The following is a 26,825-nucleotide window of genomic DNA, read 5'->3' as shown; positions in this document are numbered from 1 at the left end:
ATCTAAATAAATATTGTGGCCGTTTTTTATTATAATATTTAAATTTTTGAACTTGAAAGTCGTCATATTTCCACGTCAGAAATCTAGTCACGTCAGCATTTATCTGAAATAAAAAGCTTTTGTTATATTGAATAGCTTGGAGCGAGTATAATTTTCTCCCTCTTTATTTTTTTTTAAATTATTATGATTTTAACATTGATAAAAAATAGATATTTAATAAATCTAGTTGTCTCCTATTTTTCTAAAGCTGTGTGAAAAAAATATATAAGCAGGGAAATTATTTTAACCTTCAAAAGCTTTGTTATGATATGATTGGAATCACATTTTGTTATTTTTAGATTTTATTCATAATAATAAATGTATTAGTAAAGTATTATGTAATACTACATCACTCATAAGAAGTGTTTAAATTTCCACAGTTGCAGAATGAAATTAACTATTAATAAAATGGCTCAACTAATAAAATGAATGGTTTGTTTAATTTCACAGTTGGGAATTTGTCTTGTGAGCAATTCTCATAAAATTTGATCCACAAAAAATAAAATAAGCTATACAAAATACAAGATTCTTAGACAGTGACTTTTGTATATTGCAAAATTTAATTTTGCATGTCCAACAGTGAAGACACTTATCTCTTCCTTAATGTAGCTACAAGGCTTTGATGACTAAACCAGGATGTTGACAGTGGCCTACCTCATTTACAGCTTACAAACACTGGTACAAAAAGTTTAAAGTGCGTGAATGTACAATGTAAAACAACAGCAAAACAGTGTCAAAGCATATAAAAAAGAGATCACAATCTACTTTACATTTTTCATTCAAACCACACACACACAAGCTGAAAACAGTGGAATGTAACACTTGATTAAACAACATCAAACATGTCGCGGTTCATTTGGATTAAAAAGAGTTGTCCTGGTGAAATGGAAGTCTAGTATAGTGAAGTTAGTGCATGGGTGTGTTTGAAATCTGCATGACACATTAGTGTCCCCAAATTGTCATTATCACTTTTTATATTTAAATATATTTGAAATGCATATTTGCTGCAATATTCTTCTTTTTTCTATACATAATTTGTAAATTGAAACCAAAATCAGACATGTGTAAACCACCATGTTTCATTTTTACCCACATTGTGTAGGTTGACAGTGGTTCAACTTTGATTGTATTATAGTACTGTAAGACCGACTTTCTTGCTGTTTAGACTCCATCCACTGCACTATATGCTGTACCAAAAAAATAAACAACCAACAATGTGTGTGTACTCAGGCAAAATCTCATATTTGTGCTTTACATTTCCATATAACTCCTCAAATACACATTCAAATGTATTAGGAAACATGATTTCTTACTGGTCGTGCATACTTGCTACAATTTATCTAAAAGAAAATGTCTGTTTTTTCGTACCATTATCATATCATGACTTATTGATATCATGACTTAACACCAGGCACTTTACTTAAAGGGATAGTTCATCCAAAAATCAAAATGACGCTTCCGGTTCAGGCGACTGAGGGAATGGCAGAAAGTAGGGGGCCACTGGAACACATGCGTTAGCACAGCAAGACAATGCTAATCGGCAATAGCCTAGTAACCCAGATAACACGCAGATCAACCTGGAATGAATCCTGGAGGAAATTCAAAACTTTTGGAAGGAAAACAACAGCCATTTGGATGAAATCAAGACTGAATTAAATAAGACTATTTAAAGAATCGGCCATGCAGAGGAACATATTAAAGAAATTGAAACCCGGATGCAAAATGTGGAGGAAACAATGCAGAAAATCATCGTAGTACAATCGCAATTGGAAAGCAAACAGATGGATTAAGAAGGCAGATCAAGAAGAGACATATTAAGGATAGACAACGTGCCTGAAGATGCAGAGAGAAACTTCATGGTTGAGTTCATAGAACATCTGCTGCGGGACACCTTGAATTTTCCTCCAGAAACAGATCTGTATGTGGAAAGAGCCCACTGGGCGCTCGTGCCAAAACCCGGAACGATTGCAAAACCTACATCGATCATAGTGAAATTCCTCAGATATAAAACAAAAATGAAAATGATCTCACCATTTACTTACTGAGTTTTTTTTTCTTCTGTTGAACACAAATGCAAATATTTTGAAAAATGTAACTGATGGAACCCATTGACTTCTATAGTTTGAAAAAAAAAATTACTTTGGAAGTCAATAGCTACGTTTCCATCCACCTATTTTATGTGCATTTTTAAGATGCAAATAAAAAAAATAAAAAACATCAGTTGATGAAAATGCCAAGATACAATTTTGAAAATTTTCATTTAAAAAATGTAAGCGCATAACTGAGTAGGATAAACTTTTTATTCGAATACGATAAGAAAAGATGCACATAAGCTATGATGGAAACACTTTTACCGAACAAAATCCAGTATGCGCATTTAAAAAAGTCATGTGATTTTGTTATAAGAGATCATGTGATAATAAATGTGTGTGTGAATGGGCAAACCAGCAGGCTGAGCACATTGTAAACTATCTGAACTGTTGTTTTAGTTATTCTAAAACACCTTACCGTTTCAGTATTAGTGTTATTATATTATTAGTTACCTCCAGGGGACTGTCAAGAGCATCTGTGCTCTGTGTCTGACGCCTTCAAACACCACCACGCGTTCATTGGGTGTCGGCAAACTGTCTTCTGAGGCGCAAGTCCTTTATTAAATAAAGAAAAGATTGACGCAGCTTCTACCACACCAAATTCCGTTTTTACTTTTAATAACTGGCGCCAGTTAATCAGGAAGTGACGGTTTAGTTCACTTTGACTCATTGGGTGGAAACGCTGCTTCATTTGCACATCTTTTATGCGATATTCCAGTTTTGAGAATACATTTAATTTGCATCTTTAGATGGAAACATAGTTAATGTTTTTCATCAAACAGCATTCTTCAAAGTATCTTCTTTTGTGTTCAACAGTAGAAACAAACAGTTTTCACAAGCGAGTGAATGATGACAGATTTATTTTTGTGTGAACTATCGCTTTAAATGAACACATCTGACAAAAGAAAACCAAAAGAAATCAAAGCTTAAGAAATTAACAACTGACCAAAACAAAGGAATACATTTTAAAAAGTACCCAAACTCTGTAGCACTAATAGCGTGTCCGGTTTGAACTGCCTGATATTCACCGTCACAGTCAACTTTTAAGATGAAAGTACCCTCATTAAACATTAGGAACACAAATAGTCATTTAAAGCTGTTTTTTCCACCTTGAGTGAAGCTTCATCACTCTTTGTCTTGGCAGTGATTATAGCACCAGTAGCAGTCATACAACACAAAGCCCATTGCCCACCTTTCCTGTACATCGATCTGCTCTAGTCTCGTCCACATCACAAATATTTTAACTGTCTTTTTTTTTATATCAACACAATAAACTGTGTCATAACATTTAAAAGTTGTAAGATGTGAGAGTAGATTTCAGGGCGTTGTCTCCAACAACTAAAATGTGGCAATACACAAACCGAGCATGTCCCATCTCTTTTTCCTCAGGCTCAGTATGATTAGTCTTTACAAAAGCTGCCCATTGACTGTACCGAGTGAACATTAAGAGTTTCAGTCTGTATATGCAGTATTTTACACCACAGAGTCTCTAATCTCAGAGCCTAGTCGTACCCGAGGACGAGGGCTAATGTCACTGACCTCCACATGACTCTCTTTATAGCCATTCTGTGGTGTTGGCTTGAGTATCTGTGTTTCCTCCGATTTCTGCGGTGCGTTTGTTTCTGCCGGAGCGATTATGTAACTACAGTTTTCCTCTAGCGTCTGGTAGCTTTTGTGTTCAGATGGCGAGGTTGGAGGTGCACCAGCATTGAGAGGCAAGCTCTCCCCAGGGTGGACTGTGCTCTTCTGGGCTCCTCCAGCTTGCTCTCCTCCTCTGAGTACCTCCTTCATCCGACCTCTGTGTCGATACACTACTGAAAGCCCAAACGAAAGCACACATACCGCTAATAAAACACACACCACCGCCAGTTCTGTGCCGTACGTCTTTATGCGATGTTGAGCAGAGTGTGCTTCGGATTCCTCAGACAGAATGTCCGATGCTATGCTTTGGATTAAAAATGGTGCTTCCTTGCGGCCGATTTTGGTTGTGGTTTCAGATAACGGCTCGGCCTTCACGCAGTAATTGGCCAAGAGTTGCCAAAAGCCACGTTCTTCTGACCAACATGAGAAGACCTCGTCGCTGCCTGCTCGGCCGCTGACTACCAAGCCACCATCTGCGCTGGGAAACAGAAAGTGACTTACGTTTGGTTTGTATAGCCATTTTCTGTGGGCGTGGTTGGAGCGAAGGTTGCAGGGTAGAAGTTGAAGAGTGTTTGCTGGGATGATGATGAGCTCACAATCTGATGTTTGGGAATTTGGGAAAGAACGCGGTGATACTAGAAAGAGAGCAGAAGAGGTAAATATTACAACTTAATTTTTTGGATTATAGATGCTTGGATGACTTTTATGTAATGGATAAGTAGGGTTCCAACTTTAAGTCAAATATCAAATTCTGTGGCTTTCACCAACTAAAAAGCAGTATTGTCATGACATCTAATGATTGTAAAAACAGACTGTTGTTGTGATTGTATATAGAGAGTTGAAGTCAAAATTATTATTATTTTCTCTCTTTTTAAATATTTTCTAAATTGTTTAACAGGGCAAGGAATTTTTCCACAGTATTTCCTATAATATTTTTTCTTCTGGTAAAAGTCGTATTTGTTTTATTTTGTCTAGAATAAAAAAGTTAAAAAAAAAGATTTAACCCATTTTACGATCAATATTATTAGCCACCTTAAGCATTTTTTTCAATCGTCTGCAGAACAAACCATCATTATACAATAACTTGCCTAATTACCATAACTTGCCTAATTAACCTCATTAAGCCTTTAAATTGCACTTTAAGCTGAATACTAATATCTTGAAAATATTATGGTACAGTCATCATGGCAAAGACAAAAGAAATCAGTTATTAAAATGATTATGTTTAGAAATGTGTTAAAAATGTTCTCTCTGTTAAACAGAAATTGGGGAAAAATATACAGGAGGGCTAATACTTCATCTGTATATATTGATCAGAAAGGTAGAAAATAAACAATGAAAATCAGATATCGCTTTCGAATTGTGGTTCAACCAAAGCTTTGATTGAGGCAAAAAACTATAAACATTAAAATAATAGTAAATATTAAAACAGTTTTAACTTGAATTTCATTCTGTATGACTTCAATAGCCACTGAAAAAAACAATAAATAATATACCTCAGATTTTGAAAATTAATTCTTGAGGTGCTTCCTGTTTGTGTGGCTGTGAAGTGCTCCCTCTCCCATATTTGACAGATCAAAGTAGTTTTACAAACTTTACATATTGCTTTTCTGTCATAAATTCTGAACACTGAAGTGGTTATTTTAAGAGCCGAATCTTTGAATATTGACATTATCCTAGTATGTTAGCCTTAGTAAAAGGTTCAATTTGTGTCTGTTGAGCGTCAGTTTTTCATTATTATTCATTAGCGGAAGACTGCTTTTTAATTCATGACTGCATGCATGTGCTATTCGAAGGTAAGGCAGACCCGCCAAGCTGTAAGACCGCATCTGCGCATGGCAAGAAATATTTAGCCATTCATGAAGGGTCTTAACGTTATGTGTTTGTTTCCATGATTCACAGGGTTCGTTGCATGTTGCTTTGTGATGCTGTCAGGGCCGATACAGTAAAGTTGTTGATTTGCAGCAAGCATTTTTGTCAGGAGAGCTGTACGAGAATGGTGGAGTTTGTCTTTTATCAGTTGAGTTTGTTATTATTTGGACATCACCTATGCTGCTGTGTTCACCCATGTTTAAAATCCTCCGGAAAACCGATAGGACTAATGGTTGGAATAGTTAGGGAAAGATACCTGCTGCACTGCTATCCACTGTGTCTCCATTCAGACCTGGGGATTCATGAGGAGAGAAGTCTTACTCATGTCTAGTGTTTATACAATTATCTTTATAATTATATAAATTGTGGTTATGTGTATGTGAAATTACGAATAACATATGTAGCGAGCATTAAATTACTTTTTATTTCTTTGCATTTTAACTTTGTTAACTATAAAATCATAAGTCACCTCATAGTTTGTGTCTTATTTTGTGAGCCAACTGACAACAGTTGTTCGCTCTTCTCTTTTCCCCCTGCTCTGCCAGCCACACCCACTCTCCCTCTACTCGCACAGCTCCATACCATCATAAAGGATTTTTGAAAAAACTGTGGTAGACTTCAACCGAAAGAGGGGGGTTTCATGACCCTTTAACAAGTACTGCCAAGTACTGCATTGGCCCTCAGTTGTTGCCAGGTGATAAGCTAAAAAAAAGATTAACCATAATCTGCGTGAACCAGTGTGATATAAAAAAATAGTATAGAAAAATTACATTTTGATAAATGGAAACTAAAATGTAAAGCAACAAACAAAAGCCAATGATATTCCATGGAGTTATAATATATATAAAAAATATATTTATAAAAATTCCCTGACTTTCAATGCCTGGAATAGACCTTTTAAAATTCCATGATAATACAAAAATAACATAAGAAGAACCTTCTGTAAAGGTTTGCAAGTTTACCTGAGCTCCCAGAGTCAACTCTGAGCATGGTGCTGTTGCATTTCGAAGTGTCTGCTTCCTCTATATCTTGTAGCCATTGGCTAAAACACACGTAGACAGGTACAGATTGGAATCAGTGCTAAAAATTATTTATTTGACATATGACTTAGAAAAAACAATCAAGGACTTACTTTTGTGGTGGGACAAGTGTGACGTCAGTACAGTGTGTGCCTGTCCAAGCACAGTATGGGTCTCTGGCTAAAACACACTCGCCACAGTTGTTATGGAAACTGCAGTTTGCTACTGGCAGCTGAACAATGCCAGAGTGTGACGACACAAATAACAGACCCTGTTTGTGGAGAGACGGGACTGAGAGTGAGAGGGTGAAATACACATTTTGTAGAACAGAAGTTGAAATACAAGTACACTGTTCAGAAATGTAGAGACTGTATTTTGTTTTTTGGTCATTATTAACAAATCAATGTTGAGAGTGACATTAAATGTGTCAGATTTCAAATGTTAATTTTACCACCCAGAGCTCAACACTTGATTATTGAGTGTGTATTATATAGTATCCCTGAGAAAATTATGTTTATGCAAAAGTCCACAGACTTTGATTATATTTGGGCCCCTTTTCTTAATTCATTACCATTGATAGACTTTAATACTGGACATCAGTATTGTCAGTCATGAAATATTTTGGTTATTTTTTTATTTATTACCTATATATACACATGTTATTTATTTACTTATATATTCATTTATTTGTGCATCATTTCTGGACATTACGGTTTTCATTTATATGTATCATCAACCATTGTTACTCCACCTTTATTTAACATCGACATGACAAATGTTTGGATTAATATGAAGAGCACAGTATACAGCTGTTGGTGTGTGGGGGTGGGGTTGTTTATTATATTTTATTCACATATTAAAAAAAAAAAAAGTTACTTACTTAAAACTAAAAAAATAAATAAATAAATAAATAAATAAATTTAAAAGCTTTGCCAAAACATGAATATATTATTAAATATATAAAATAACACACTGAATTTATAAAGACACACAAACATATAAATATATATACATGTGGTTTATGAGGACTCTCCATAGGTGTAATGTATTTTATACTGTAAAAATAGCTTATTATATGGACTTACCCTACCTCTATCCGTAAACCTTAAAAATTTGAATATCAAAACCTGTTAATCTGCGAATATCACGCTGTTAAGTATGATTTTAAGTGTAAAGAAAAATCACCTTATCAGTATTACATTTCAGTAAGACCTATGTCACTATACAATTTAGTGTCCTTGTAAACCACATAATATAGAACACAAACACACCTTAGCTGAATCCAGCTCTATTTGCTGTACTGGTTGTTGTTCTGAGAACAGCTGGATCTCCTCAATGATGTGCATCATACCAGCTACATTTACAGCCTTCTGCAGACACCCATCAGCTGCCAAAACCCAACATCACCATCTTATTAGGAATTAAATATAACCTCAGAAAATCTGATGTTCATAAAGGCCTCACATACCTGTGCCAATGAACATCACGTCATAAGCTCTGTGGAGACCCTTCACGTGGTGCACAGCGATTTGTGTGTAGTGCACAGTGTGTGTGAAGAGCACAGGCTGACTTCTGACAGGACGGTCCATCAGGAAGTGGTCCTTCACAAAGTTTAGTACCTTATCTGGCATATCCAAAGAGGAGTCTATTCCCAGCTGCCTTGAGGCATTAGTAATACACTACAAAAGGAAAAAAAAACACTAAGAGACTCTCCACTTGTACAGAACAGGTAGAGTGTAAATGTGGGAGTGTGTTGTCTTACCATTCCTGGTCGTGGTTCAGGTACAGATTGAGTGTATGTGTACCATTGTTGCGTCTCTCGATTCACCTCTTTGTAACGGCCAGTAAAGGCTCGATCCACCTGATCCATGCTGAACACACACACTGCGGAACTGCCAGCAAGACCTTTACTCCTGCAAAACACAGCAGCAGATTAGAAACAAACAGTATGCAGAGTAGAAAAGTAAAATAAACACATCAGAAGTTTAGTATGCAGACCTTTCCAGTAATATTGGTACACTTGGTAAGTTAAAACAAACAACAACAAGGCTGTGAATGTATTTGCTTATAGAAATTACACACAATACTCTCACTAAGAACTAAATTTTTATTTTATTATTTATTTTATTTATTTAAAAAAGCTAAATATATGTGTGCTAGCATTATTGGCACCCCATATGAATTTTGAATTAAATACCCATTACTATTTGACAGTTTTTGTACACCAGGATGACAAGGAAGAGAATACTGTTCAACCATGACCTCCATTTAGACAAGGCTAAAGAACAGAGCTGTGATTAGAGGCAAAGGGTTGTTGAGGCAAACGGTAAATACACTATCAAGGCAATCATTAATAAATTCCACTCAGCTGGATGGGTTATGACTACCTGGAAGATGACGTGTGTTTGTCCTGTCATTATGCAATGCTGGGTGGATGATTTGAGTCAAAAAAACATTAAAGATTCACAGATGGAGAAATGCACAAGTAAGTTAGTTCTTGGGTCAGAAAATCTCTAAAACTATGACCAACATAACCATAGTTTAAAACATTTCAAGGAAATTCTTTAAAAATCTTTAATTTATCTCTTTATTTTGTTCAGTTTATCTGTTCAGCAAAAGAATAAAAAGTTAAATGATAAAAAAAAAACATTTCCCCCACTCCCATTTGTTCATATTTATTAAGGGTGACAAATTATTGGAGGACACTGTGCATCTAATAATACTGTGGTATTAGTATAGTATTATTCACAATAAAAAACTTCCAAGGGCCATCTCTGTTGTTTTGCTCATCATTGAGAAGTAAAAACTGCATAAAAAAGTATGTTTTTCTTGCGTTTGGCGGGAAGTTAAAATGGTTATTACTACAACCTAATGTCACCAACATTATCATAGTTTGAAAAAGTTAAGGAAAATTCTCTACTCTCATCCAAAAAAAATTCCCCACCCTCATTTGCTCATATTTATCAAGAGTGCCAATATTATTGGAGGGCACAATGCATCTAATAATACTAGTACTATTATATTATTACACAGGGTTGAGCAGTATTTAAGTATTTTAAATACACATTTTAAATACAAAATAATATTTTGTAATTTGTATTTGATAGGGTTTATGAAAATGGCTTAATATTTTGTATCAAAATACCTAAGGGTCTTGTATTTTTGCATTTTTAAAATACTTTGTAAGAAGTCTACATGGTGACATCTTAAAAACGCGGCCTCCGATTGGTGCTTTCTCAGTTGTTTGCCTAAGCCTGAGATCAGAACAGAAAATTTATTATGAAGGTGGTTAATGCTTGGATTATGGTTGGAAGTTATGCATCTTTGCTTAAGAAATACGATGGAATAAAATATCAGCCCTAAAGAACAGGATGTGGAGCCTTCAGCACATAATCATTCTCAGTCTCAGTGCTGCAAGTGGAAATTCAGACGAACTTTAGAATAATAAAACAACGAAAGATGGTGTACCGGTGTTCACTAAGGGGGTAAAATGAGGCTCTTCCAGTTAAAAGAGAACTGGAAAAACTCTTGGGAGTACGAGTAAACTGCACATATAACAGTAGTTTTGGATGAATTGCTGATGTAGATGCCAAGAAAATAAGCCAACAACATAAAAACAAGTCCTACAGTGGCTGACTTGATCCTGTTCAGAAAAATGCTGTTCTTATCAAACATTGTTCACTTTACTAAGTGAGTTTAATGGTGAAGGAATTGATTGAATAGGCCTACTGATTGAAGGTTTGTGAAGAAGTGTTATCCTCCCACCTAAAAGCATGTTATAGAATTTTCAAAATACCAAATACAGTATTTTATTTTGATACTTGTTATATCAATGTACAATGTATTTTTTGCCCATCCCTGGTAATACACAAAATAAAAAATGCTAACTTCCAAGGGCCATCTCTGTTTTGCTCACCATTGAGAAGCAAAGACTGCATAAAGGAGTGTGTTTTTCTTGCGTTTGGCTGGAAGTACATATACATCCTGTATGATGTTGAAAGGAAAGCCATCATCTGGTAGCGAACACAAAAGTTGAGCTTTCAGAAATGTGGTCCATTTCTTTTGCAGGACTCTCTCTCCACCTTGATCCTCCTGAGGTCACACACAGAAAAAAAGCAGATTATTAACATTTAATAATCCAGAATTGCCTACAGTACAGAATTCTATACTCTGAAAGACCACAAGGGGGCATCCAAATATTAGCTGTAGTTTCTGACTCCTTTTACAAGGTCAGCTCTAGTTTCTGAACTTTTTTTGAGTAAAAAAGTGCTGTTGTCATACAATGATAGAGTGATTGATTGAGATATGAATATCTTGATACTGAATGACTGTCTTATTTATTTCTGATCGATTTCTTAAAGTATTTATATAATTAATACTGTAGTCTTGATGGGGCAGCGCGGTGGCGCAGTGGGTAGCGCTGTCGCCTCAGAGTAAGAAGGTTTATGGTTCGAGTCTCGACTGGATCAGTTGGCATTTCTCTGTGTAGTTCATGCATGTTCTCCCCTTGTTCACTTTGGTTACCTCCACAGTCTAAAGACATGCGCTATGGGCGAATTGGTTATCTAAATTGTCAGTAGTGTATATGTGTGAACGAGTGTGTATGGGTGTTTCCCAGTGTTGGGTTGCAGCTGGAAGGGCATCCACTGTGCAAAACATATGCTGGTAAGTTGGCAGTTCATTCCGCTGTGGCAACCCCTGATTAATAAAGGGACTAACCCAAAAGGAAAATGAATGAATGTTGTCATGATTTCATCATGGGTGTGATGGAGTACCAGAGAGTGGGAAAGTAACACATATGTGAGCTTTAACAGGGCAGAGTTCACAGTCTTCTGTGATTCACTTTGTTCATCCGTTTATTAAATCAACCTTAGACTATGGTGACCAAAAAATGCCCTGGTTTTACAAATGAAAATCCATCTCCAGGGACTGGCTAAGAAGAACTCTGACTGACACGTAAAACAACCAATCAAAGTTTGTTTGTTCAGCGTCATGCTTCTTAAGCACTAGCTGGTCCTGATAAGCACTCGTTGTTGCAGCTGTAAACATGATGACTTATTCTTCCAAAAAGGGGTTCGCCGTCATTCCAACTTTGTTTACATTAGCACTGTTAAATGACGCAATTATATATGTGACTCTTGGAAACCCTGCAGAATTCAACCAATGAGAGTGTGACTTCAAAACAGGCTGGTTTGGGCATGATGTAGCATGCGCTGCTGCATTGCGCAAATCCAAATAATGATTTATTGCAGGTGAAAAAAATATTTTTTTCCACATAACATTGGTTAAAGTAAATTCTTCAAGTTTTTTTTTTAAATAAACATGTAGAAAATACCACAAAAGTTTGCCACAAAATACCACAAAAAATCTGAAATGCAAACCCTGCTGTATATGTTGACCTTTAGAGAGAAGAAATTGTTAAAAGATTAAAATACGCTAAAAGCATATTGATTATGGATGTATTGAGATTTGTGTATGCGTGTCACTGCGTGTTCCTTCTCACGTTTATGCTGACTTTCTCAACACCTTGTGAACTGCTTAAACACTCCATCCTACCTTACACACACGTGCAATCCTGGACACTATGGTGTTATCAAAGAAGTCAAACTCCTTCCCCGTCTCACTGAAGAAAAAGTAGATCTGATCATCATTCCTCTCGCTGTCCGAACCAGTAATGTGAGCAGAACCTACAAACGCTGGGTCTGATGCACCACAACACACACAAACATAAAAACGTTCATAAAACACACTCTTTATAACTGTTTATTTACCCTCAGCATCAGTCGCTCATTTTCTGTTTTCATTATGCGTGAGAAAGCAGGGTTCTGCAATCACTGACGTTGGCATTTATTTTTAGATATTTATCTAATATGAGGTCCCTTGTGAGGAAGTGTGTGTGTGTTTGTATATATTTACCCTGGAGCCAGTTGAGAGAGTTCTCCGTTTTCAGAGGAGTGCCAGAGCCCAGACTCCTATATATGCTGGGTTCATTTCCTTGGAAGTTACTGACAGTAGCAGTGTACAGTTCCCCATCTACAACACACAAACACTCATCATCCCTAATTCAACCTCTTTATCAACCTTGATGCTTAGTTCAAACAAAACGATAGCCTTTTTTGCATGAGTATACTTACCCACTGTAATAGCTGTAGATCTGTATTCTGGATTAAATGGACAGCGTCCACGGCCGTCCTCCATAATAGGTTCACCCTTTTCATCTGCTTCCAGAGAAAAACTTGAAATGTTCTGGGAAATTTTAGAGAAAAAAAGAAAAGAAAAGAAAAAAGAAAAATTTGTTAATTTTTTTTATAAATAAAATCACATCGGAAATACTTTCTAAATATTATTATGAATAAAATAGTGTTCAAATATATTATTAAATACAGTTGAAGTTAGACTTATTAAAGCCTCTGATGTATTAGCCCCATTTAATTTCCCCCAATTTCTGTTTAACGGAGAGAAGATTATTTCAACACATTTCTAAACATAATAGTTTTAATATTATATATATATATATATATATATATATATATATATATATATATATATATATATATATATATATATATATATATATATGTATATATATATATATATATATATATATATATATATATATATATATATATATATATATATATATATATAATTTCTAATAACTGATTTATTTTATCTTTACCATAATGACAGTAAATAATATTTGACTAGATATTTTTCAAGACACTTTTATACAGCTTAAAGTGACATTAACTAGGCTGGTTAGGGTAATTAGGCAAGTAATTGTATAACGATGGTTTGTTCTCTACACTAATAATAATAAGGGCTAATAATATTGACCTTAAAATGATTTTTAAAAAATTAAAAACTGTTTTTATTCTAGCTGAAATAAAACAAATAAGACTTTCTCCAGAAGAAAAAATATTAGCGGACATACTGTGAAAATTTCCTTGCTATGTTAAACATTGTTTGGGAAATATTAAAAAAATAAAAGGGGGGCTAATAATTCTGATTTCAACTGTATATTATTTATTAAAGTAATATTATATTTAATTATATTTGGGGCCACATTACCTCTGTTAGACTTTAATAATTTAGTATTTCGTATATTAGTCTTTTTGTTGTTGTAGTTGTTACCCTCACTTATTTTATGTAATTGTTTATATTGTATCATACTTTTAAATGTAATTTATTCATGTATCATTTCTGTACATCATTTTATTTATTTATTATTACAATCATCTATTGTGACTGTATCTTTATGCAACATCAATCTGAGAAATGTTTTGATAAAATTTGTAACCATTATATCATGTAAGGATTGAGGGTTGGTTGGTTTATTGTATTTTTTTTATTGTTATTATTATTTTTATTTGGCTAATTGTAAAAAAAAAAGATGATGTCCTGATACTCTTTGTATTCTTATATTATACACAATGTTATGTACATTTCCAATAAACATACTTATACATTTTTTAAATTGCATTTAATAAAGTAAAACATTTTGCTTTATGTTTCCATTTTTACTTCATGGTAATACCACATGACATTTATACAGTAACTAATAAACTAAAACTCTTAAAATGAATGTAGTCTAAAACCATATAAAAACAATATTTAAAAAAGATTTACTACATTTTTAAAGATTTAATAATGATATATAGTAGTATAATTATACCTTTAAGCAATATTAATTAATTCTTCAATTAATTCATTCATAATTCAACTTTGAGTGGAGATGCTCAAAGTTGAAACGGGCCAAGGCTGACTCATTGTAATCTTATGATATAAGGTATGATAGGAAGGCGGATGGGGCAAATGCCTTTAACACAAACATCGTCATTTCTAATTTGACATAACCTTTTTTTGTTTGTTTTATTGCTAAGCTACAAAAAAGCAAACTGAATTTAATTGTTTCAATTAAATGTTGTAAATAAATCAGATTTAAAAAAAAATGTAAATAGTCACTCGACTGATCAAGACATCAGCGAGCAAATCAAGGCAAAAACTAGTGTAATGCTGTTGTTTTAAATGAGATTGTTCTGGTTTTACTGTAATAAGTTCTAAATAAATGTAAAAAAAACTGTATTAGTTGGTCATTTTTAAGTATAATTAAATAAATTTAAAAATTACCCGTGGCAACTATATTAACCTTCTGTCCACTAGCCTCAATCCAGTTTGGTTTTTGGTCCTTCATAAGAAAAAGTTATAGGGTTTAGGTTTAGCATACAAGTATTCAAACCTTTCAGTTACTACTACAGCTTATACTTGTGTGACAAAGCGTTTACTGTATATTTCATTCGACAATTTAGACACACTTCAGACTTCATACTAGACATATGAATACAAAAACTCACAATATAAGTGCAGATGGGGCTGAATGCATACGTTCCACACACAAACAGGTGTGTGCTGTTCAGACGCAGTAGGATCTTGATGTAGTTGAAACAATCAGTCTGAAACACATAAGAATCAAACTACTTTTCAGTTTGTTGCTTTAATTCATTCCTTCACATATACGTATATTAAGAATTGCCACAACACACATACCTGGGGGTCTTTTCCCTTAAAGATACACTCTCCCCTCTTTGTTTCAGGAGTGCTCCACGTGAGCTGCAAAAGATGAAAACGTCTGAGTAACGTCAAAATGTACTCCTACACACTACTACAAACATTCTCCCATGAACTTACTGTTTTCTGTAGGTGCGTCACGCTGATGTTGTCCAGGCTGAGGGAGAATATGTTCTCTCTGGCTCCCACATAGATCTTGTTTTCATCTGGGCTCAGCAGAAGAGCTGAATAGTTGTACACACCATTCACAGAGAACCCGCTCACTGATCGCCCTTCTGCATCTGAACACACACAGAGATGACAATATTACCTATACAGGCTAAAAGCAATTCATAAAGAGAAGATTGTTGATGGACAGTGCACATGAGGTGAATTTCAGAATCAGCACAGAACACTTGTACTCTATATGCACTTATGGAAAGCCATTAGAGCCAAAGTTCTTAAATGAAACACTTGAAATTTAATAGTGTCGGCTAGGGTTGGGTATCGTTCATTCTCAAATGAATACTTTTAAAATTCTATTGGTGGCCAAAAGTGTGCCAGAACAAATACTTAATAGGCCATAAAATAAAAGTGGATGATCATCTTATGATAACAATAATTACATTAAAGAATGTATTTTTTTTCTTTTGAAAATGTAAAATTAAACACTACATTAAATGTTTAAAGTATACGCAAGTATAAAAAACAAGCAAAACAACAAATTTAGAAATGAACTCATTTTTTTCACTACTGTAAACTTGTGACATCTTGTGGACAATCTAAGTAGTACAAAAACAATTGAAACGCATGTGCAAGCTGCTCATTTGGGCTGAAACTCTGGCTGCTATTCTGAGATATACATGCATATACACTAGGCATGGGATGATAACCGTTTTTAAGGTATATCCCAGTTTAAAAAAATCAAGGTTTTAAAACAGCCGAAACGTTCTGCTATATCATTCCTAAGTGTAAGACTTTTTTATTGAGGATTTTTAGGATCCATTTAATTTCTATTTCTATTCTTTTTTTTTCACAGTATCTTCAGCAGAAAAGATATGCAAATATGTTGTTTTAAATTGTAAAGAAATCTTTTGTAACAAATGAAGACAGCAGAAGTTAAAGAATCATTTTTATTATTCAGCATGTTTACTGTTCCAAAATTATAAATGTTTCTCAAAATAAAATAGATTTTGTTCAAAGGGGAAAAAGTTTTTGTTTTTTTATCCAGAAATTTAAAAGAAATATATTTTAGAGCAGTAATCACAATGCTGTGAAACATGATTTTTTATTTTTTTTTTTAATACGAGGTTATCATACCATCAGTATCTTGTACCGGCCCATGCCTAATATACACACTCATCAAACATGTTTATTTGAGAAGCATATTTGTAATGGTATACTGGCAAACATTTATTTGGACATCAGAAATTGCCACCTCAACAAACTGTGTGGCAACATCATTAAATTTCATGCATTTAATTTAAAGGTCGAACAGTTTTCTTCAGTACACCTATATGTAAGAAGTTAGATTTTTATTTAAATAGGGCTGGGTTATTAATTGAAATAAAAGAAAAGTTGTGTGACTGGCAGTAAATGTCCTCCAAAAAAACAGAGGGCACTCTAGCACAAAAACGTTAAACACCCACAAAATGAAACCCAGGAAAGCCCAATAGCATTGCCCATATAGCAAACTTTCATTCATCTGTATATACGGAATGTAGAGCTCTGGCCTCAGGAAGTTCTTAGAAGATAAAATCATCCTACATTCCTTTTTTTAAGGTAAATGAAGGTGTGTTAATTGCAGAGTTCCTCTATTTAAGAAGAAAAAAAAGCAATTTCTAAAAGAGATCAAGCCTCAGCCAGGTCAGAAAAAGTAATGTACTGCATTACTTACCATAAAAGTTACTAAGTAACGCAACTCGTTACTTTTTTAGGGAGTAACTCAATATTGTAATGCATTATTTTTTTAATTAACTTTGCCCAACACTGAACACAGATTATGGATTGTATTACACAGAGCCAAAGTTCATTGTGAAGCTACACAAACAGCTGTCATTACCACTCCATTAAAACCACTTTGATTTTTGAATACAATTTTATGTAAGGCATTGGTAGGTCCATATGGAATCTGTGCATGCAGTAACCTGCAGATTTCCGCAGATTTTTATCCCATTGTTGAGTCTATGTACTTGTGTAAATAATTATTTATTCAGTTTTTAAATTAATTTCAATAATTTTTACATAATTGTGATTTAATAGTAGTAATATTAAAATGTTCACATAATTTATTTACAATACAGTTTGTAAAGTCATATTTTTAGTTTAGATATAACATATGACTTGCTTTGTTTACCAAATAAATGGATCTAGGTGGATTTGCATTGTAAACATTAAATAAAAGTTAATACAGTTTTTTTTTCATCTATTAAGTTTTTAGTCATGATACTCCTTAAATCATCCAGCATAAATCTGCAGATTTTTTCTAAATTCTCTGCAGAAATGGCTAAAAATGTCAGCAGATGAACTATGGTTCTGTGTAGTAAATGCTGCTCCATCTGAAAGCACCTGCTGAAGATCTTTTCTGACAAAACAAATGAATTAAATGAAAATGAAACAAATGAAAAAAATGAATTAAACTTTTGCTGTTGATTAATTTCCAAGCCCTATTTGTAAATGTGTATGCCTGTATATTTCAAATTACTTCACAGATAAAGGTTATTTATGCATACACTAGGCTATTAACACTGACTTGCTCTTAACTTTAAATAATTAAATTTAAATAATTATTGTGATTTTTAACTGCATTAACTAATCATAAATTGCTCTTTACAGTTCATTCTAAACATATCTTGTATTCCTCACACATAATGTACTTTATAAACTATGCAAACCTGTACCCTAAACAAAATGACGTGGGTTTGCATGTCAGAAAGTTTTCCTGGTGAGGCACAGAGTCACTAACATCATTATTTACAGACATAAAACCCTTTACAAGCCGTTTTGGTTCTAAGTACCACCATTACATTTGCATTTTCAACCTCATATGATTAATGAGTACGGCTGTTATCCTGATACAGCACACCAGCCAGGGTTTGCAAATGGTTCTAATAGCTCTTGTAAATGTTTACAATCAAGGATTAAACCCCTCTTGTGTGTTTGGCTCAGATGAGTAAATGCAGCATTTGGAACAGTCACATAATGGGTCTTTCGGGAATAAGAAACATCAGTTCAAGTAGCCCTAAAATTGAGCTAAATTATTGCAGATGAATGGTAGTCTGAGGGAATCTGGGCCAGCAAAGCTTCTTTCAGAGGATACAGAGATGTTCATTACTGACATTGCTGCTTTTGTGAAAATAATGATGTAAACTTTTTAACATTTCCCAGGATTAGTCTTGAAGAGAACCAAGTAAATACTAAAAGTAAATGTTAGATGAATATAGTGTGCATGTAAATTCATGCATAGAGTATACAGCTCAGAAAAAAAACTAGATGACCTGTTAAAAGTTATTATAATTTTTCTGCAATTGAAATAAATAGATAAATACATAGAGTAAAATTTTCAACTATGTTAATTTTATAATTTAGTGTATTATTTAAAGAAAGCAAAAAAAAAGTAAATATAAAATATTTATTTACCAAATTTTCTTTTATTTTAAATTGACCTATTTTTATTTTCTTGAAAAAAATTCAATTTCTTAAAAACATTTCAATAAATTACAATATTGTTTTTTGACATTTAGGAGGCACGTTATAACTAGTAAAACAAAAAGGCATTTTACTCAAAACACTAATGTATTAGTAGGGTTGGGCAATTTGACCTTAAATCAAAATCCTGATTGATTGAACATTTTAACTCGATTACAATAAATGAACGATTATTTTATTTATTTATTTTATATTTTTTGCCATCCTAGTTCACTGACAAGTTTTGCTCACATATTACAAGTCAGAGGTTTTTAACTGAAGGGAGCACACCTTGACTAAAAATTATGAAGGAAACACACAATATCTACTATCTATGATTATTTATTGAAGATTAACGCTGAGCAACTGAAATTAAAACACACACTGCCTAAAACAAACAGTCACTTTTTTTCATATAAAAAGTGAAAATAAACTTGCACTTTTGGAAAATCAGCAGTATCTCTTATAAATAAATCAACTCTTGTATATCCTGCAAATAATCATTTTAAACAGTTCATTTCTTGAATCTTTTGTAAACAAATATTTTAAACTCCTATGGCTTAGTGGCCACATACATGGACAGCACATTTTAACTCTTAGGTGGCTATTTAAAATACTTTGAATGTTTTATATTTGTTACAGACATAAAGTGTCATCCTGCAACTGTTTTGCAGCATATGAAATGTCCCAAACCCTATTTTCAATTGTACAAAATGGATTTTTTTTTGTTTTTACTCTCTGATAGTCAAAACATGTAAAACAATTTTTTCTTAAATATTATGCATTAAAATCATTCAGGAAAAAGTGTTTTATGTAAATTCAGGCAACAAGTCCACATAAATGGACATCACTTTTCTCTAAAAGTACATCAATTCAAAAGATAATACTTAGGTTTTTATTCTAATTAGGTTTCAAAAAGCCCAAATAGCAAAAAATAAATAAAAACGCATGTAAAAAAAACACCTTGGGCTTTGAGAGATTAATGTAAATAATTTTATTGTAATGGAAAATATGCAATATCAAGACATCTCTGTTGCAGCTTCTAATTATTTTCTATGTTTCCATCCACCTATTTTTATGTGCATTTAGGATGCGTGCAAAAAAAAACTGTTGATGCAAACACTAAGACGCGCATCAATTTTAAAAATGTGCATTAAAAACATAAGCGCATAACTGAGTAGGATAAAAAAAATTTTGATAAGAAAAGATTCTTATAAACTACGATGGAAACACTTTTACCAAACAAACTCCATCTTGTGCATTAAAAAAAGTCATGTGATTTTGTTATAAGAGATCATGTGATGATAAAAATGTGTGTGAATGGGCAAACCAGCAGGCTGAGCACACTGTAAAACATCTAAAATGTTGTTTTGGTCATTCTAAAATAACTTAATCATTTCAGTATTAGTGTTATTATATTATTAATTACCTCCAGATTCAAGAGTGTCTGTGCTCTGTGTTTCACGCCTTCAAACGCATTCGCTGCATGTCAGGATTGCCTTCTGAGGCACAAGTCATTTATTAAATAAAGAAAGGATTCCCGCAGCTTCTCCTACTGCAGCAAATTACGTTTTTACTGTTGATATTTGGCGCCAGTTAATTAGGAATGGGGATTTTGTTCTCTTTGACTCATTGGATGGAAACGCTGCTTCATTTGCGCATCTTTTATGTGATAATCCAGTTTTGTGCCTAAAGTTAATTCACATTTTTGGATGGAAACATAGCTATAGTCAATGTAGTGCAAACGTACAGCGTGTAGTTACATTTTTTGAGGGGTGCGCAGGTATGCCACCATGCGAAGGCTGCATCGGGCCATACCTCTGCGCTCGATGCAGAAGTATAAATCAGCCTTAAAGTGAGATCACGTGACTCCACGCACAGTACGAAAAGTTATTGGAAAAACTGGCCTGGAAAAATTTGACTGATTCCAGGTTTTGAATGTCGATTTCGATTACTTTTCAATTCATTGCCCAGCCCTCTGTATTAGTTGCAAATCCAAAAAAACTGCAATAATGATGCAATAAGTCTTATTTTTCTCCAGGGCTATGTTCAAACATTTACAAAATATTTTTTTTTTTGGAATTAATACTTTTGTTTTGAACTTTCTCATCAGAAAATCCTGATCTTTTGTTTTTAGCACAGCTCTACACATAACTATTATTCATCATAAGTCTCTCTTGATCATCAAATGAATTCAGAAGGATCGTGCGAGTATTGTCTGATTTCTAAAACCTTTTAAAAACACAACATATACAAAGCTTTAAAAAATAGTGGCTCAAAATATATATTGACCAACTGATTCCATCGCTGTAGCGTGGTTTAGAGTCAGAAATGTTTACATATGATATACTGACTGATGAAATGTGCCATGTAGGTAAATTACCCCCCTGCCTGCTGGCTCTAGGGGGATTGGTAAAGTATTAAGTGACATGCAAATAGCTTTGAATAAGAATGTATCTGTTGAATAATGAATGAATTAATTTATCCACTTACTGTATGTGAAACTAATGCGTGCTGTAACATCATCTTCACTCGCCATGGTTGATTGTAAAACTCCAGCCAAAACAATCCATATGCTCCAAAATAAGAGCCAGACAGAGTCAGTGTTTTCCATGGATATTTTCCATTGGACTTTACATTTGGTTGCCATGGTTACCGCTTTGCGATTGAAGATTGTTCCAAGTATCTTTGGTATTCAGATGTGACGTTTACAGCTCGTCTTTGACTCTTTTAGGGATATTTGGGGTCATACTGCAAGGCCATACTGGAACCAGTTCCACATAGAGATCAAGGGGGAACTGATATTAGATCCTGGTTGGAAAACACTTATTTTACACGTCACATTCCAACTGTTAGTGACTGGAAACTCCTATTGAATTGTCTGGAATCTGCCGAGGAAAAAACAGAGGCACATTTAGTCAAATGAATAATCAGAGACCAACAGACTAAATGATTTTTCCCTATGAGAGCATAATAACCAGGAGTTATACACTCTCAGATAATAACAAAGCCTGAAATGAAGACCCATGATAAAATAAACAGATTCACAGTTCAAAGGTGGGTAATCTCAACATTCAGAGCACATGTTTCAGAGTTATTTGTGTGTGAATTTGATGTCCTCCTCTGCATGACATTATCCAAACAGTATTTGGAAATGCAACAGCTCCTCCCTTTTGGCCTGATCGGCTTTTAAGAGTGGTTTGTCCTGAAAACAGAAAGGTTGCGTAGTCTTTGTAGCCTCAAGCATAATACACAAATGAAATAAAAAAAATACCATCCTAATTATGCTTATGTTATTGATTTATATTTATATTATTATTATCTTTATCATTTATTTGTTTTAAGGTGGAGAAAATAAAATCACCAAACTACACCGAATATGTACTGCCAGTGAGTAACAGTCAAAAAGATGGGGTGACTATTTGGTCATGAGCATCCATTCATTCATTTTTTTTCAGCTTAGTCCCTTTGTTTTATCAGAGGTTTCCACACTGGAATGAACTGCCAACTATTCCAGCACGTTTTGCGCTTTATTTTACTTTATTTTGGCTTTAATGCAATATCAGCAGCATTGGCTATATTCATGGCAAAACATCTACTAATTATACAATATATAACTATTGAATCATATCAGTTTCTTAACAAACATACATTGTAAAAAATAAACAAGAACAACAAAAACAAACAAATAGCAACAACACTGAAAACAGTCATAATAAAGTGTTTTAGTTTGTTCAAAGATACATATTCTAAAATTGTTCAGGTAGGCACCCTTTCAAACGTTTCACTTAAAATATTTCCTGAATAAAAAAGTTCTCTAATATCATTTAAAAATAAACATTCATATGTTTTACGCAGCGGATGCCCTTCCAGCTGCAACCCAGTAATGAGAAACACCCATACATTCTGTAATGAACACACATGCACTAGGGCCATTTTTGTTTATTAAACTCACCTATACCGCATGTTTTTGGACTGTGAGGTGGCATCAAACCATAAATAATTTTTTTTTAGATAATCAAACAGATGTACACATATAAAATCTTAAAAGTATAGATGTAACAAAATGTGTCTACTTCTGCTATCATTCTCAAGGACAAGATGTACACAAGCACACATGAATCCTGCAGACAGAACTGCCCTGTGACTGCTGCGAAGACTCAAGAGTCACATTTGGAAGACAGGCACTTCTAAATGATTAAAGACCGAGGTAAAAATAAAACATGCAGTTTACACTGATATGAACTAACCGAAAACCAGAAAGTATACACAGCTTTTCCTCAAGTATGTTACAAAAAAAGGAGATTAAAAGGACAGTTCACTCTAAAAATGCATTTTTACTCACCGTTAATGGTTGCAAACCTGAGTTTCTATTTATTTCTATTTATTTACTGTCTGACGAACACAAAAGAAGATAACGGCTAGCAGGTTGCAATTCTCTTTTGAGTTCGACAGAAGAAAGAAACTTTAACAGGTTTGAAGCAAGTGGAGTAATAAAGTGGATCAGACATTGTTTTGGTAAACTATTCCATTAAAGTAGATAGTTTGCTCAATTGTCATATTTATACTCTTTTTATCTTTTAATGTACTTAAAATCCATTTTTATAGCAGGTAGTAGGGCTGTGCGATTTGGGGAAAATATCCAATTGCGATTATTTTGACAGCTGATGCGATTTCGATTTGATTTGCGATTTAATCAAGCTACAGCTCAATAATCTATTGTAGCTTCTTACTGTTTAAATGCAGCGAGTGTTAACGAGTAAATTTGTTAACATGTTCTTAAAGAAATACATAATTAGTAGGTTGTAAGCTCTCCGAAGAGTCATGCATGTAGTCGCATTGAATCACATAATATCCAATACAGTTTTGAAATTCTGCATCTATATATAACTGTCCTATGAAAATGAAATGACACTTGATATTTTTATAGTATGTTACATGACAGTCAGTCAATACAGATGACGCAAAAACATGCATCCTGAGCCATGAATGCACGCGAAATACACATGAAATTATCAAAACATTAAACTTTTATTTTTCGTGACTTTGAAACCAAAATATTCCCATATTACTGATGTCCTGATTTCCATTGATATTTGTCTATTAATGCTTCTGAACCCGCAGACACCATCATCCTACTAGTCTGCACTTTCCTTTTTGTGTGTTTTTTGTAGGCATTCTGCATAGTTCGGTTACGCAATTGTAATTGGGCAAAACGAAAGTGTGCTCACTCGATTGGCTAGAAAGACTGTCACACACAGACGGCAGTCACACATTTGCTCTGAGTGGGAAAAAATAAATAATATATATTTCATACCGCAGCCTCTTGCGATAAGCTAATCGCAACGTTTCAAATTGCTATTGGGATTCGATTTAAATTAATCGCACAGCCCTAGCAGGTAGCAACATTGGATGTCTGTTTATTGACCAATAACCATTAATACATACACATAAAACTTTTGACTCTTTAAATCTTACAGGGAAAGAACTTTTGTTTATGAACTACCTTCCATTGATGTTGATATGATCTGATTTAGTGCCTGATCTCAAGAGAGGAAGACTTGATAGAGGGATTAATGATATGACCTCTCAACCTTGTACTCTAGAAATAAATTAAACGTTACGTAACTCTTTTTAACAGCAGTAAATATTCGATTCGCTCTTCACTCTTAATTGGTAATGTTTTCTTGTCAGTATAAGATAATTTACAATGCACTATATCGTAAAGTAGACCATCTAAAGAAGGATATAGAGGTCAACGCCTTATCTTTAACTTCAAAAAGATCTCTGATATTTGCAATAAAATTTACAAGCTGTCTGGCCTCGTTCCTCTAGGCCTAATACTTTTATGACACTAACTGGAAAAGAGCAGCACAGCATTGGTTTCTTTTACAATTCTTTGTAGAGCCAGACCTTGGGCCAAAAAATTGAAGTAAGGCCATCTATATTAGTTAAATTCTACTGAAACTGCTGACCTCATAATAAGCTCAACAATATGGAGCTCATGTTCTCGGTTATTTACACATAAAAGGATCTTTAACTGTCCTGAGGTGTGACATAGTGAGAAGAACAGTCTTCCTCTGATACAATGAACCAAATGGAGAACCGGTTATCAATTGTTGACTCCCAACCAAATACTAACTACAAAACACTAGAACTTGCATCTTGACTAAACTGCATAAACATCAAACGATTCTTTGATAGGACATGCAAGGTATTCACTGTCCGAGTCTTTGATCCAAAAGGTCGATGCTGTTTTAAACAGAGCAGAGTTTAAGTAAACAGTAAAGGTCTGCTTTCATGTGCTCTCTTCTCTCAACCAACCATAGAAAGGAACTACGGTCTTCGGTTTTAGTCAGCATTCAAAAAATATAAGGAAGTACACTTCAGTTTTGAATTCTTGTTCTAATAATCAGCAACTAAAAAGATAGTAAGAGGAGAAACACATTTTTTGATCACTAATTTCAATTTAATTGTTATCTCTTGTGTTAATCATTATCTAACCTCCTTCTCTACACTCAAAATCACATGGTCTGAAGGGTAAACAAATTAAAAAACCCAGTCGACACAATTAAGGAGGATGTTCCCTGTTTTCAGAAACCCCCGTCATAATTAAGATGATTAATATCAATAATTAATGGTAATGAAGGCAGTACTCTTGATCAAAGCATCTTTAAAACAAAGGAAAAACATATTTAAGGACGGGTTCCAGAAAGGTGAGGCTGATTATTTTAAGGTTAAGGGCAATTAAATAAAAGTAATAGTCAGAAACAATCTTGTTTTTGTTTTGTGAATGTTTTTGCTTGCCTGACGTCATCATAATGGATCTATATAACCAAAGGGTATGTTAGATTATGCGATTATTCATGACTATGCAAGCTAATAGAAGTTTTACATGTAACCTATTGTTTTTAATGTATGTGTCATCACTGTTTACAGAAGAATAGTGCATTACTTAATGCAGTCCTGATGCCTGCTGTAAACGTGAATCTATACAGTCCTAGTTTTGCTGATGATCTGCTCCACTTGATCTGAAACCGTCTAAAATTCTATTAAAAGTTCCCATGCGATAACACGTGGGTATAAAAGCTGACTGTGCATTTTTACCAGTTCTGCATCACAAACAGTACTAAATCTGCACTTTCCACCCTACTTTTGATGTTTATTCTTCCTCACACACACTTGCAAGATGTCGAGCTTTACTTTGCGGTGTACTTTGTCAGAGCACGCACACGCACAATCCAGCACCACCTTGTTTATTTGAGCCATTTTTTTCCACCCACCTACTACCACCACCCACCCCCAACTCACTCACTCACCCACCCTCTACTACAACTACAAACACACTAAATACAGCCTGTCTGGATCCTAGTACACCTTAGTACCAAAACACTTATCTCAGAAGAAAATAAATTATTGGTCGACATTAAAAAGTGTTGTTTCGCAACAGGTGATTTTCCGCACCACAACATTCAACAGATAAACGTGGTCAGTCCTACGTCTGCGAACAATACTGGATCCTCGATCGCACCTCTTGGTCAACCCACTGCCCCTTTAACTTATTGTTTATATGCAACTTACCGCTGAAGCGCTTGAAGCTGTTACACCTCTCTCTGAATATACTGCCAGCTGATGCGAGTCGTTGTATTTGTAATCCAGCAGGTTTTCTCTGAGTCCCGGGTAACTGTGCAACATTCAGCCGCTGATTTCTTCTCTCATGGATAAACCACTGAGACACTCGGCTCGACCCTCCTCCTCCTCCTCCATTCACTGGAGCCACACCTCTAACACACTCTTTCTCTCTCTCAAACACACACACGAAACCAGAGGTGCTTTATCCAAAGCATTGCGTTATATGCTGTTGAAACCAATGAGAAACTACAGTCAATGTTATTTCTAAATGTGCAGTAACTTTGCTTCATGTAAACAT

General features: G+C 34.2%; 1 protein-coding gene across 2 annotated transcripts; it reads right to left on the bottom strand.

Moving 5' to 3' along the window:
* Positions 1-580: 580 nt before the first annotated feature.
* Positions 581-26,612, bottom strand: sema4bb (sema domain, immunoglobulin domain (Ig), transmembrane domain (TM) and short cytoplasmic domain, (semaphorin) 4Bb). Of its 2 annotated transcripts, XM_073908583.1 has the most exons (16): positions 26,477-26,612; positions 21,389-21,783; positions 15,350-15,510; positions 15,209-15,271; positions 15,016-15,114; positions 12,796-12,907; positions 12,578-12,694; positions 12,218-12,363; positions 10,578-10,753; positions 8,424-8,574; positions 8,130-8,340; positions 7,933-8,048; positions 6,775-6,932; positions 6,605-6,684; positions 5,899-5,934; positions 581-4,405 (listed from the first exon to the last, which is right to left on the bottom strand). In XM_073908583.1, the coding sequence occupies exons 2-16, from the start codon at positions 21,543-21,545 to the stop codon at positions 3,603-3,605; spliced, it is 2,586 nt and encodes an 861-aa protein (XP_073764684.1). In that variant the 5' UTR covers positions 21,546-21,783; positions 26,477-26,612; the 3' UTR covers positions 581-3,602. The 2 variants fall into 2 exon arrangements, with proteins under 2 accessions (XP_073764684.1, XP_021333531.2); XM_021477856.3 differs by lacking the exon at positions 5,899-5,934.
* Between the last annotated feature and the right edge of the window lie 213 nt (positions 26,613-26,825).

Source organism: Danio rerio, chromosome 7 (genome assembly GCF_049306965.1).
Source record: "Danio rerio strain Tuebingen ecotype United States chromosome 7, GRCz12tu, whole genome shotgun sequence".
Lineage (NCBI taxonomy): Eukaryota > Metazoa > Chordata > Actinopteri > Cypriniformes > Danionidae > Danio > Danio rerio.
Note: the sequence above shows the minus strand (reverse complement) of the source record. Positions and strands in the feature narration are given on the sequence as shown.